The sequence below is a fragment of the Condylura cristata genome, unplaced genomic scaffold (assembly GCF_000260355.1).
Source record: "Condylura cristata isolate star-nosed mole 26May11 unplaced genomic scaffold, ConCri1.0 scaffold00014, whole genome shotgun sequence".
Taxonomy (NCBI): Eukaryota; Metazoa; Chordata; class Mammalia; order Eulipotyphla; family Talpidae; genus Condylura; species Condylura cristata.
This window is the reverse complement of record NW_004567115.1, coordinates 35,083,208-35,095,653: the sequence shown is the minus strand read 5'-3', so window position 1 is coordinate 35,095,653 and position 12,446 is coordinate 35,083,208. Positions and strand designations below refer to the sequence as shown.

Below are 12,446 nucleotides of genomic sequence, written 5' to 3'. Positions count from 1 at the left end.
TGTTTGGATCACATCTCATGTGGATACTGTCAGGCATTGTTTGGTGCATTTTCTGGAAGGCTATAACCAGGTCAACAAAGATAATTTCTTGTTGGAAATGTGAACCCTTATAGCCAACAATTCTTACAACTACCATAATTGCTGGCAGGAGCTCCAGAACCCTGTGCTACATTGAGGAATCAGTATGTTGAGAAATCGCGCCCATTACTTATTCTATTTAATCAGTAACTTTGCAATTTTGTAGTGTTGTTGGAAGGATGTATTCCTCAACTTCCTGAAAACCTACTCATTAAAAAAAACCCAGAACTTATTTTAAGAAAACATTGTGAGCTGGTGAGATGATGTGGCATCTCTTGAACCTCAGACAAGCAGGTGTGGTCTGGGTAATAATGTTTTGGGTGAGTGACTTAGGGAAGGATCAGACAGCAGATTTGCATGGGGAAGGAAGTGGCTCGTCTTGGAGCAGGAATTCCTGTAAGTGCTCCCTGGACCATCTGTTCTTGGAATGGGATTTTCCTTCACCGTGTCAGCGCCACAGCCCATAGTAATGTATTTGGTAATCTTCCCTAAAATATCTGATGAGATGCTGAAATTACCCCTTGGACCTGGGAACATCACTTTTGTGACCCTTTGTCTCCTGCTCAACAGTTTACCAATCTGGTCACAAAGACAGTTGGGGCCAATAACATCACCACAGACAATTACATGAGCTTGGGAGGTGCAGGCCTCACTCCTGGTGGGCTTTCATTCCTTCCAGAGTGGTAAGGCTAGGGAGAGCTGGACAGGGGACTAGTAGATAAAGCATTTGCCCTGTTGCCACACCTACCAGAGAATTCCTCTTGAAATACCCAGGAAATAACTTTGCTTAGCAGAGCGCAGGCAACTGCCATCTGAACTACCTTACATTGCAAAAAGATTCACCAGCTGATGTCAAAGCAAAATATGTATCTAGCAACAGATCAACTACTATCACAGTGGCCATCACTGACATTTCTGTCAAACATAATAATTTATATAAAGTATATTATCTGATTTGATCCTTGTATTAACCCTATGGATTATTTCTGGCCTATTGTTTCAAAAAACTTCCTGTTTTATATCAGTTCTAGAGAGTAGGAAATCAGAGTGCCCAGATAAGGAAATGGAAATACTGGTGGAGGTTTTATTCACCAGTCAGAAAACTTTGTTCTAAAACAGGAGCAACAATATTTATATTGGGTACCAAGTACCTGGATTTCCCTCACTCCCATGTACCAGGTTCCCCTCATGAGAAACACTGTTAGCCAATTATAGAAGGAGTAAATCATTTCTTACCACTTATAAAATCAACACAGAGGAAACAAAAGTGAAGCTATTGTATCTGTGCTCTGTGTGTTGGCCAGTCCCCAACAGTGTTATAGTGTTTCTAGTCAGGTCTAGAAAGCTACATGAATTGGTTACTCAGGGAGGAGACTTCAGGAAGCACAGGGATGGAGGTAGAACTTGGGTTGCCTCTTGAAGGAAGGGTGAGATTTGGGAATAAGAGGAGAAGGAGCAGCCAGCAGGGCCTTGGCCTGATGGCTGGCTCCGAGACAGGAATGCACTTAGTGTGAGCTGAGGATTTAGGTCCTGACTTGAGCGGCAAGTAATCTGCATTTTATTTTTCTGAAGTAGCTTTTAGTTTCCTTGAAATAGCCTCCTTTGTAAAAAGTCAGTTAAGAATATAAGCATGTAACCTGGAAGGTTGGTGACAGGAATTTCTTGTGGCAGTACACAAAGCATGACTAGATTGCCTGAAAATCCCCTTGTAATTTCTGTGGCAGGTTTGTGATTCTTACCCTACTGAACTGTATGTTCCCAAGTCAGCCACGGCACACATCATAGTGGGGAGTTCCAAGTTCCGGAGCAGACGGCGATTTCCTGCCCTTTCTTACTACTATAAAGATAACCATGTAAGTCTCAAGGCAAGCTTTTGTTTTCTGCTTTGCTGTTCTTGTGAACAGGCATTTTCTAGAGGATTTCTGCTGTGCGCATGTGTTTGAATTCACAAAGGTACGTGAATATTGTGTGCTATGACACAGCACACTGCATTTAAACTCTTGTGTAGAAGTTGACCTTCCATGTTTATTTGGCAATAAAGTATGAGGATAGATTCAGGAAATACCTGAACTTAATCATTCAAGTGAGTGATATCCTCTTTTAAGTCATTCCCGTAGGGGATGCTGGGCTTATCTTCAAGCTGGAGATCTTTTGCAGTGTCTGCTTTAGAAAAGCCCCTGAAGACCATGACTCATTCTTTTTCTTTAGTGGTACTTAAAAAAAGGGTCTCAATATAAGAAATTTTTGTTTATAAAAAGTAGTTTTTTTAAAAGATATATATATATATTATATATAATTTGTAGGAACTAGAATCACATTTGACTGATAGGATCCCTAAATAACACAGGAAACCTGCATCAGACAAGTGAGAATATACGGTCTTGTGGATACTCCTACAAACAGTAAAGTTGGGGTTCCATTTTGTAGAGGACAAGAAAACAAATTTGGGGTACCAAGGATGATCTTCGCCACTCACTTCAGAAGTTATTTGGCTTTAGGTGGAAAAGTTTGGATTTCTGTGATTAAAAGAAAACATGAAGTAAACAGTTTTTATGCTGAGCACATCTGGCACTGAACAGGCACATACCATCACCCTCCATGTGGGGTCACTAGGACCTATATTAAGGCACAGAGAACCAGCAGGATGTGGAGTATCCTGTCCCACATACTTCTTGACTTATCTCCACCCATGGGCACTATTATTATTTTACTTCAGCATCCAGGTGTAGGAAATAATTTTTCTGAATTCAGTTGCTGGTACCCCCCATTCATATCTGCATGAGCTCATCTCCCTGTGCCTTTAAATTTTAGGAGGAGCTATTTATTTCTTATTTCTATATTCAATAGAAAAAATGAAACAGTACTATTGAGAAGAAAAGTAGATTATTTAAATGACCTCCAATTTTATAATTGGGATCTTCTTCAAACATCTGATGCATTCCCAGTTTCTTATACAGAAGACTTTTTGGACAGCTTGCCTATGCTGTGCTTTCTTATATCTGAATTTAAAAAAAAAACAACAACCTCGGTCTCCAGAAGGGATGATGTGTGAGGTGTAAGTGGACCGAGCAGCCCTCTGCTGTGGAGAAGCACTCGGTGGTCCTTGGCGGGTACAGTTGCCACAGCTGCCTGATGCAGCTGTGTTGGTGTGGCCACTCCCTACAGGCCTCCATCTGCCGGAGCAGCCAGCCCCTGTCCGGCTTCAGCGCCCGGTGTCTGGAGGATGAGCAGATGCTGCAGGCCATCAGGAAAGCCAACCCAGGCAGCGACTTCATTTACGTCGTGGACACTCGGCCTAAAGTAAGTGTCGCCATTGGGATGCCTCTCTTTGCAGCTCTGGTCATGAGACTGGAGGCAAGACCAGGCTAGGTGGATGGCCTTCACCTGGCCAGGTTGCTTTACCTGCTCAGGTCTTTGCACAGTCAGCAACAGCCGCCTGCTGGGCGGCTTCCTGCGTCTTCTAAGCTCCTTAAGGGCTTATGTCAGCAATTTCTCTCTGCTGCTAGCATTGTGGTAGGTGCAGGGTGCACACAACAGATGAGTGTGATTTAATTTGGAGATCGCTGTCCTAAATACATCAACTTACTCTTTGGTTTGTTTTTAAAATTCCTTTATTCACTTTGACAATATGAAATTTACTAAGGCCCTCCAGTGCTTGAGTTTTGTGAGGCATTCAGCTGTCTTTCAGTCCTGTTCAAAGTTACTTTGTGATCTCTGTCATTGACTACTTGGGAAGTTTTACCAAATATAATGTTCAGTAAAAATAAGTCATAAAGGGCCCTCCCTGGTGGCGCAGCAGGTTAAAGCACAGCTCTAAGAAGCTAAAGTCATTTCAGCATGAGTTCGATCCCCACCCGCCCCGGAGGTGACCACATGGTGGGGCAGACCTCGCCTGACCCACATGCTGCTCCCCTCAGCAGTGAACTTCATTAGTCAGCCTGTTCTGCCCCCACACCTCTGGCCTGTACCCCCCCCCAGTTCTGTATGCATAAATAAATAAATCTTAAAAAAAGTCATAAAATAATATACCTACTCTTTATGTAATAAAACAAAACAGAACTGTAGGTGTGCAAAAATATATAGAAAAAGATTTGGAAGCACAAACACCCACCTATTAAAATTCCATGGAGAAGGGAGGATTTGTAGATAATTGTCTTCTTGCCTGTTGTTTAAAATATTATTTTACAGTTGTCCATATACTAATGTATTGATTTTATCACCTATTAAGACAGTCAGTAGGAAGTAATAAATCTTATCATTAGGTTGCCAGGTGGGTTTTATACTTACCTCCCACTCAGATTTATATTTTAAAGAATAGCTAGTGTTATATCCAATATAAATTTATTCCTTAGACCCACTTCTGTCTAAACAAGCTCACAAACCCAAACATAGGTGGCTCCCTCCGAGGAATGTGCTAGTGAGTATGTGGAAACAAAGTCACATACAGGTGCTTGGACTGTGTAGAGCAACATGAGAAGGCAGAGGAGTGGCCCTGCTCAGCATGTTTAGGATTACAGTTTCTAGCCAATAATGCACATATACCTGGAGCTCTGATTGGAGAGAGAGAGGTACATGCAGCTGATCTCTAGGGGTGTGGAAGGTGAACTAGATACAGCAGCTACGTTTAAGACCATTTGCGTAATAGCTGTTATAATATAAAATCATATACTGTTATATACATTGAAAAAAACTGGGGGAACATTATACCAAACTGTTACTAGTGCTTTTATCTGGTGTGAGAGGGGAATTTTAAGAAACTTCTACTTGTGGACTGCATTTTGAAATTTTTTAATCGTGAAAAAGTTGAAAGAGCCCAAGGGCTGTGTTAAACATACAGCTGTCATTTGACCCAAAGGTTTTGCACCTAACACAAGAGAAATGAAAACTTAGGTTGACACAAAAGTTTCCATGAATATTAATGCCTGGTTAATAATAATCAGAGTAACAATGGCCAAATTCCCATCAGTTGCAAATAGATTAATAAAATATAGTACATCCATTCAATGGACTATAAAAATAAACAAAATATTGATATGTGCTGTGACACAGATGAAACTTGAAAATGTTACACTAAGTGGAAGTCAGGTAGGAAGGACCACACGTTGTCTGATTCCGTTTGTATGCAATGCCCACAATAGGCCCTGTAGAGACAGAGGTGGCCTGATGGAGGCTAGGGCTCAGGGGAGAGGAGGAAATGTGGAATGACAGCTAAGGGTAGAGGGCTTGGGGAGTGGGGTAGGGGAGCGATTAAAGTGTTCTAAAAATAGATTGCAGTGATGGTTGCACAACTGCTGTGATTCTACCAAACACTATTGACTTATGATTCACTTTGAATGGATGAATAATAATGGTGTGTGAATTATATGCCAGTGAAATAAATGACTTTTAAAAAAAAACATTAGGGAATAAATATCAGAACGGGAAGGAGGAATGAAGGTCACTTAAACGAACACATGGACCTTAAGAATAGTTTTTCCGTGTGGACAGACGGCATGCACACATGGGCATATGTGAACTGGGGAGCTCTGGGTTCACGTCTCGGAATTTTCATGGCTGATCGGAGCCACATTTCATCCAGTATTATGACGCATGGGCTGGACGCTTCATTTGATTGTCCTGGTGTAAGATCAGTGCCCTCCTAGTGTCCCCGACTTTGGAACGGTCCCCTCTGGTTCTGGCGACAGGATGGCTGTGGATAGATGTGGCTGGAGCAGTGAGGACGGAGTTACTCTCTGATGCCCGATGAGCGAGTCTGATCACACGCTGGGCTGGTCGCAAGGCTGGCCATGTGCTGCGCATAATGTATATAGATTTCTTCTTCTTGGATGCATTCTCAAAGTACAGTAACACAGGTGAGAGCTTCAGACTGGGGGGGGAAAAGTAACTTCTCTTCTTGAAGACTTTGACCCGAAAGAGGCCAGGAAGTCTCTGACTTTTCCTCTTCTCTTTTGATGTGTGCTTTTCCTCTCTAGCTCCTCATGCTCCTTAGTCACTTCACCTTTTTATGAACTAACGTGGGACGGTTCTGTGTTTCCTCTTAGCAGCACTGACTTGTGACAAGTAAGTCATCTCCGCTTCTCAGACACACACTGAAGACAAGATGGAGAAAGAAAAAGAAAACACGGTGGGGGCATCACTTGCCTTTTCCCAGACTTAAATAAAAGCAAACAGATTCACATACTCGTTTCAGGACCAGTGATCCAAGTTATGTAAACCTTCTAGGAAATGTGGCAGCTGTTGAGTCAGGCATAGTCCAGATTTAAAATAAATTAATCCAAAGGCTTGGATTTGAAGTGTATATTTAGCAGTGAGTGTGTTTACTTTCAGCGATAAGAAGTTTGATTCTGATCCATTAAGGAAAATTGGTGTCTCCTGCCAGTCTCCCCCACTGGTATTTACCGTGTGCATGCACATGCCACATGCGTCCGAAACTGTTTGCTTAGAGCTCTCATTCTCTTAAAGACCGATTCTGTTGATTTTTGTTCCAGAGTGTGCTAGACTTCCTTGGTAGCCAGGAGACTGACCTGTTTGCTAGAGGTACTGGGCAGTGGCAAATGGGGTTCTGTCCAAATGTGCTCACAGGTTTAATTAAAAAGAGAAAGGGTGATGAGACTGCTGCATCATTCGTGTCCTTTGAGTGTGGCCAGCCCCAGATACCGTCAGTTCAGGTGAAAGCCTTCTGACTGCTTGTTGGCATTAAAATTGGAGGAAAGCAGGTCCTGAGCATGCGCTGACTACCCACTCACAAATACTATACCCTTAAGCTCACACAACCACTGGGATTCGGTGCATGAGGATGGGAAAGTGTCTGCACCATCTTGCAGAATTGTAAAGCGAGAGGTGACTCATTTCAGCTCAGCCTTGTCCATGATTCTGTCATTAACTTGTATCATGACTTGTAAAAATATCAGATACTTTCTCACTTAATTCTTATCATAATCCCGCAGATCAGAAGCTGTTCTTTTCTTTTTATGGACAAGGTCCTAGATTTAGGGAGCTAAATAATCCTGCAAGGTCACACAGTTCAGGGCGGAGCACAGATTCACATCCAGGCTTGGCTGGCAGCAAGGCGTAGGTCCATGGGAAGACTCGGGAGGGTGGTACTGCTGGGCCCACATCCAGGGAGGCTGGAGACTGAGCTGAAGGACCAGCCACAACCTCATCCCCAATCAGGCCAGGCCCTGCAAGTGAGAAGCCCCAGAGCTGTGCTCTTACACCAGTGCCTCGGAAGGAAGAGCTGAGCAGGAAAGGGGGAGCAGCACCTGCCTCCGCTCACTCTGACTTTTGCCTTTGCTCTTCTCCAAAGACAACCCTGTGGCCATGGCTTCTGGTTTTACCTTACAAGTGACTTCATAGCTGTGTAACTGGATGCCACAGTGGGCTTTTTCTGTTTCTCTGGAATCAGTAATTAGTGGTTTCTACCATCTGAATCCTGGGCAAGAGGTGGGTAAGAGAATCCACTCTGAAGAGTTGGGGGTGTCTCAGAGAAGAGATTCAGCATCTCGTCTGGTGGAATGCACAGCCTACCAGCGGATGTCCCCATGGCGGTGAGCAGGGGAAGGGGAGTTGGAGAGACAGCAGCTTAGTGGACTGGGCAGTTTGCCTTTCATCTCCTGGGCAGACCAAGGAAGGAGAAATTCCTGTCGGCCAAGGGACACAGAAGAACGTTGTTGCCAGCTGTGTTGCAGTGTCCACAGAGGGCTTGTCCACTGGAGCTCCCCAAGTGAAGGTGTGCGTGTGGGAGGGAGAGAGGGGCTGCATGCCGTGTGGACCTCCTGCGTCAGTGTACTGTTACGTCCTACCTCTAGTGCCCACACAGATGCCCCAGGAGACTGAACATCTGGACACTTATGCCAGCAGGCAGTGATACTGAGTGATAGTGTGAACCCAAAAAACAGGGACAACCAATAGAGAATGGCAGTGTTGCCTGCTTCTAAGGAGATATTTGTCTCTCTTCTTGTCCATCAGCTGCATCTCTCTCCTCCCCCACTATGGAGCTAGAGCCTACAAGAAAAAGGAAAGGGAAAGAGTGCCAGGGCTGACGAACTCTGCAGTCCAGAATGCGGTAATGAGGAAAGAAAATTTTGCTTCACATATGGGGTTGGAATTTTAAACTGAGCAGGGTGGAGATTTCCCACCTGAGTATAGTCTCCGAACTATTAATTCCCACTGTGCATAGGGGATGAGAAAGAAGAATTTGGCTCTCCCAGTAGCAGATTAGTATTTGCAAAGAATAAAATCATCTCATAATTTCATTTCATGCCACACGCGTCCAGGGTCATTTCTCCAGTCACAGATGGAGGGGCCTAGATGGGTTTTTGGCACCGGTGCAAGGATGTGGCCCTGTCCTTGCCAGGACCAACTTTTGCTCCCATTCCCTAACCATGTCCATCAGGCCCCGTCGTTACTCAGGTATAGAATGTCCTCTGCTGACATTTTATACTCCATGGCTAAAACAGTGACCAGACTGACCTTGACTGAATATCAAGATTATCACTGGCTGAGTTTTCATGATTTTGATGTGTTTGATAGTTTGACTGTAGGGCTAGGGGAAAAGTATGAATCTACGTTTTAACATCATTGATTAATGCATTGTAAACGTTGACCTCTCAGCTTCCTCGTGCTCCTCAGCCATTTATCTGATCGGTCTGCCAGGCAGTCAGTGTTCCTCGGGTGCCTGTTCAGTGTAGTTGCAGCCTTTGAGGCTGCCACAAGCAAGACTGTTTGTGCTCCCCTGGACCTCCCGCCCCCTCTTTCTGCCTCCCTGTCTCCAGGCTCTCCCTATTCCAGTACATCATCTTTGCTGTGGATACTAAATCAGTCTCGCATTTTGTCAATTAAAATTATTCAGAATACTTTGTTCTCTGGTGCTGCAGATAAAATCTGCACATCTTAATTGAGCCTGTTCACAGAGGGCCCAGAACAGCTTGTAGACTGCTCTCTTGCTACCACTGCTCCACACTCAAGTTTTTGACACCATGCACAGACTTTTCACACTTCCTGGGCTAGCTGCTCACTCATAGCCATGACCTTTTTGCTTTTGCACCCCCCCACCCCCATCTCTTCTCCTCCTCAAGGCTTCACCTGGAATGCCCCCCGCTTTGTCTCCATCCTTCCAGTTTATGACAGCCCACGTTAAGATGTCCTTCATGAACTATTCTCTTGGTCCCCTGGACCAGGGGGGTTGCCTCTCAACTTCAGCTCCTGCCACCAGGACAGCGTCTGCCAGTCATTCAGCTCCTGCCCGCTCGGGTGGGTTTTGTCCGTTCCTTGGTGCTGGGCACCTTCCTCCCCACCATACTTAGTGATCGGCTGGTAGCAGGAGAAACAGCTTCTCATTCATCTTTTTATTCCAGTCAATGCCTAGCACACAGTGGGTATTCATGAGTATTTAGTAAGAAATGCGTGGGTCCTTTTCGATTCTCTTAATGAGCTTTGTTGCCTCCAAAAATGTTGAGATTATTAAACAGGAGAATGCTGTTGGGTTAGAAAGTGGAGCACTTTTTCCAGGGCTTTTTTCCACTTTGTGTTGTATTCCTTAAGATGCTATCATTGTTTTATCTAGTTGGAAATTTTTAGGAGCTGAAGTGAATCTGTTTTCCTTTGGCTGTGAAATGGACTTCTCAGTCAAAAAGAGAGGAGACCAGATGAGACTTCTTTTATTTGAGATAATGCTATCTAAATACATCCAGGACTGCTTCATGAATTTTTATCCATTATAAAAGTGTCTTTTCTCCTTTGAGGATGCAGCTCTTGCCACTTTATAATAGATCCTGTGAACTATGTTGAAGCCTTGAGCAGTGACACTTTGGATGGTAGATTAAATATTGCCACCTTCTGTTCACTATGATAACTACTGTTGACTTTCAAGAATCCATCTTGAAAGCTTCTTTACTTTTAAGATGACTATAGTAAATTCTCCCAGGTTGATGATCATTGACTGTATAAAACTATAGAGTCCGAATTATGGATTAAAATAATAATGGCATTTTGGATTTTTAAAATTATACTAGTCAAAAAGAATATCTGTGGTATGTGGTGAGTAGGCTACACTTGAGTTATTCAAGATACAGGATAAACAGTGGTGAGTAGGCTGAATTATTCATGATATATGTAATGTAAGAATACTTGCAAGTATCCTACTTAATCATTTTATTGTTTGAAGCTTAAATTGTGTGTTGGCTTAAAGGGTAAGCCAACAGCTTTGGAATATAATTTGACGAAAGCAGTGACACGTTATACAGCAGGTTTCAAAAGAGAAATGTCTATAGGTAAATTACCTGGAAAAGAGTGTTCCCTGGAAAAGAATATTCCCCTTAAATTATTTAAAAATTTTTAAATATGCACATACATTGTCTTAAAAATAAAATTATTGTAATATTTGTCCTTGATTGAGATAAGTTTTTTCCCCATAACATGCCTGGGAGGACAGTGACAGTGTTTAATCACTGGACACTGTCCAAGGGGCTCATGTGCCCCGTCGTTGTCACATGAGTGAAATCATGGAGAAGGACAGTGAGGCACGCCTTACAGCAATGGCTTGCCTGCTGTCTTTCATGTCTATTTCTATCAGTAAAATTACAAAGCAAATTTATCACCTCTGCAACAGGGAATATGGAGGAATCTAAAGTTGTATTGAAAGTGTCCCTTGGTCCTCACGGTCACCTAATTGGCACACCCATCTTTACATTTTACTCTGCTTAGTCAAATACACATAACTGAGGACATATTTGTAGATTGGCTTGCTTTACAAAACTGGGATGATTGTTTGAATAGCTTTCTGTAGCTCACTCTCTCACTTAACATTTAGTGAGCCAAATTCGTGTCTGTAAGTATGTTTGTCCTCCTTGGTTCTGTGAGTAGTTCAAGGTCTGATTATATCATAATTTATCCAGTCATTTCCCTACTGATATGTTTGTAGGTTTTTAGTTTTTTGTTTTATAAAAAGCTTCATACTGTTGTAAAAGTATTTACTCTCAGGAAAAATGTTATATTACAAAAAAAGCAATTCTGGGACAGCTATCTTTACGTGCTGATATTTTTAATTGTATAAGATTCTCACAAGTAGGAGATCTGGGTCAAAGGATACATATTCTTAACTTAGCTTTTAAAATGTGGTTTTTTGAACATGAATATTCATATCATCCCAGGACTGCATTGTGGTGTGAAAGTGATTTCTGGTGGTGAGTTCCTCTGGTGTCTGCCTGGCATAGAGCTTCTGCCCTTTTCTGACAGAGGGAGAGAGTGGGTAGTGAATGCTGGTTTTTACGGTGTAAAACCAGCTTAGCCAAACAGCAGGAATGGAGTATTAGCAGTCATCTGAAAATCTGTCTATTTTCCAGCAAAGGCAGGGCTTGTCTACTTTTTGATTTGAGAAGTTTGCTGTTAATAAATTTCTTCAGAGTCCATTATCATTTAACCTAGTTTGCACTAGGAAACTCTAACATCTCATAAAATTATGACAATGAAAGTGGTCAAAAAAGTCCTTTTGGTGGGTGTCTAGATTTAAATAAGGTGGCTGGGAGAAATGTCTCTGGAGACTTAGCTTCTCGCACCCTCGTTTCAATTTATTCAGTGATTTCTGCTCAAGATTTCATTGTATATCTGTAGGCATATTAGGATGACCTAACAATTCTGATTTGATGACCTGTTTATTGGCAATAGTGTTGGAAGATGTCATAACTGATAGAGCTTTATGTTGCTAGCTGTATCTGTTGATATTCCTCTGTCAACCTAAATGTTGTTAGGTTTGGTATTAAATGGGGACAGCTTTGTTGGCCACACAATTTTATATTCGACTTCACACCTCTGACGAGAGGCATCTCCAGAAGGGCTTACCTAGAATGCTTCCCAGCTAAGAAAATGTTCCCCACATCACTTTTCACCTGTGAAAAGCAGCTCAACATGAGTGCCTAAGACTGCGTAGCTCAGTACAGTATTCCAGTGATTTAAAGCACTTTATGCTTCTGCACCTTTGAATGTTTTTACAGATAAGCCATTAAATGTTTGGTTGTTTCATGTCCTGAATGTAATTGGTGACTGTCGTGTTTTGCTGACCACTGCAGCTTAATGCAATGGCAAATCGTGCTGCAGGAAAAGGCTATGAGAATGAAGACAATTACTCCAATATCAAGTTTCAGTTTATTGGAATAGAGAACATCCATGTCATGAGGAACAGTCTGCAAAAAATGCTGGAAGGTAAACCATTTCCTTATATACGGCATTAAAAAAAATGCAGTTAAATGTGTTAATGCTAAAATGGAATAAGATAGTCTTTTGATTTTAAAATTGTGCTTTTATAACAATGCTATTTTATGTATGTGTACTAGTTGGGAAGATGTGATTTTGTCACTTGGTCATGACTGGTC

At 42.5% G+C, this 12,446-nt stretch overlaps 1 protein-coding gene across 1 annotated transcript in view; it reads left to right on the top strand.

Annotated features, from left to right (window-relative positions):
• The window catches only part of MTMR7 (myotubularin related protein 7), a 70,162-nt gene that overhangs the window by 34,080 nt on the left and 23,636 nt on the right, over positions 1 to 12,446 (top strand). Inside the window, exons 6-8 of the mRNA XM_012724787.1 lie at positions 1,803 to 1,931; positions 3,244 to 3,378; positions 12,144 to 12,276. Coding sequence (XP_012580241.1) covers positions 1,803 to 1,931; positions 3,244 to 3,378; positions 12,144 to 12,276 — 397 coding nt within the window. The remainder of the gene's footprint in view (positions 1 to 1,802; positions 1,932 to 3,243; positions 3,379 to 12,143; positions 12,277 to 12,446) is intronic.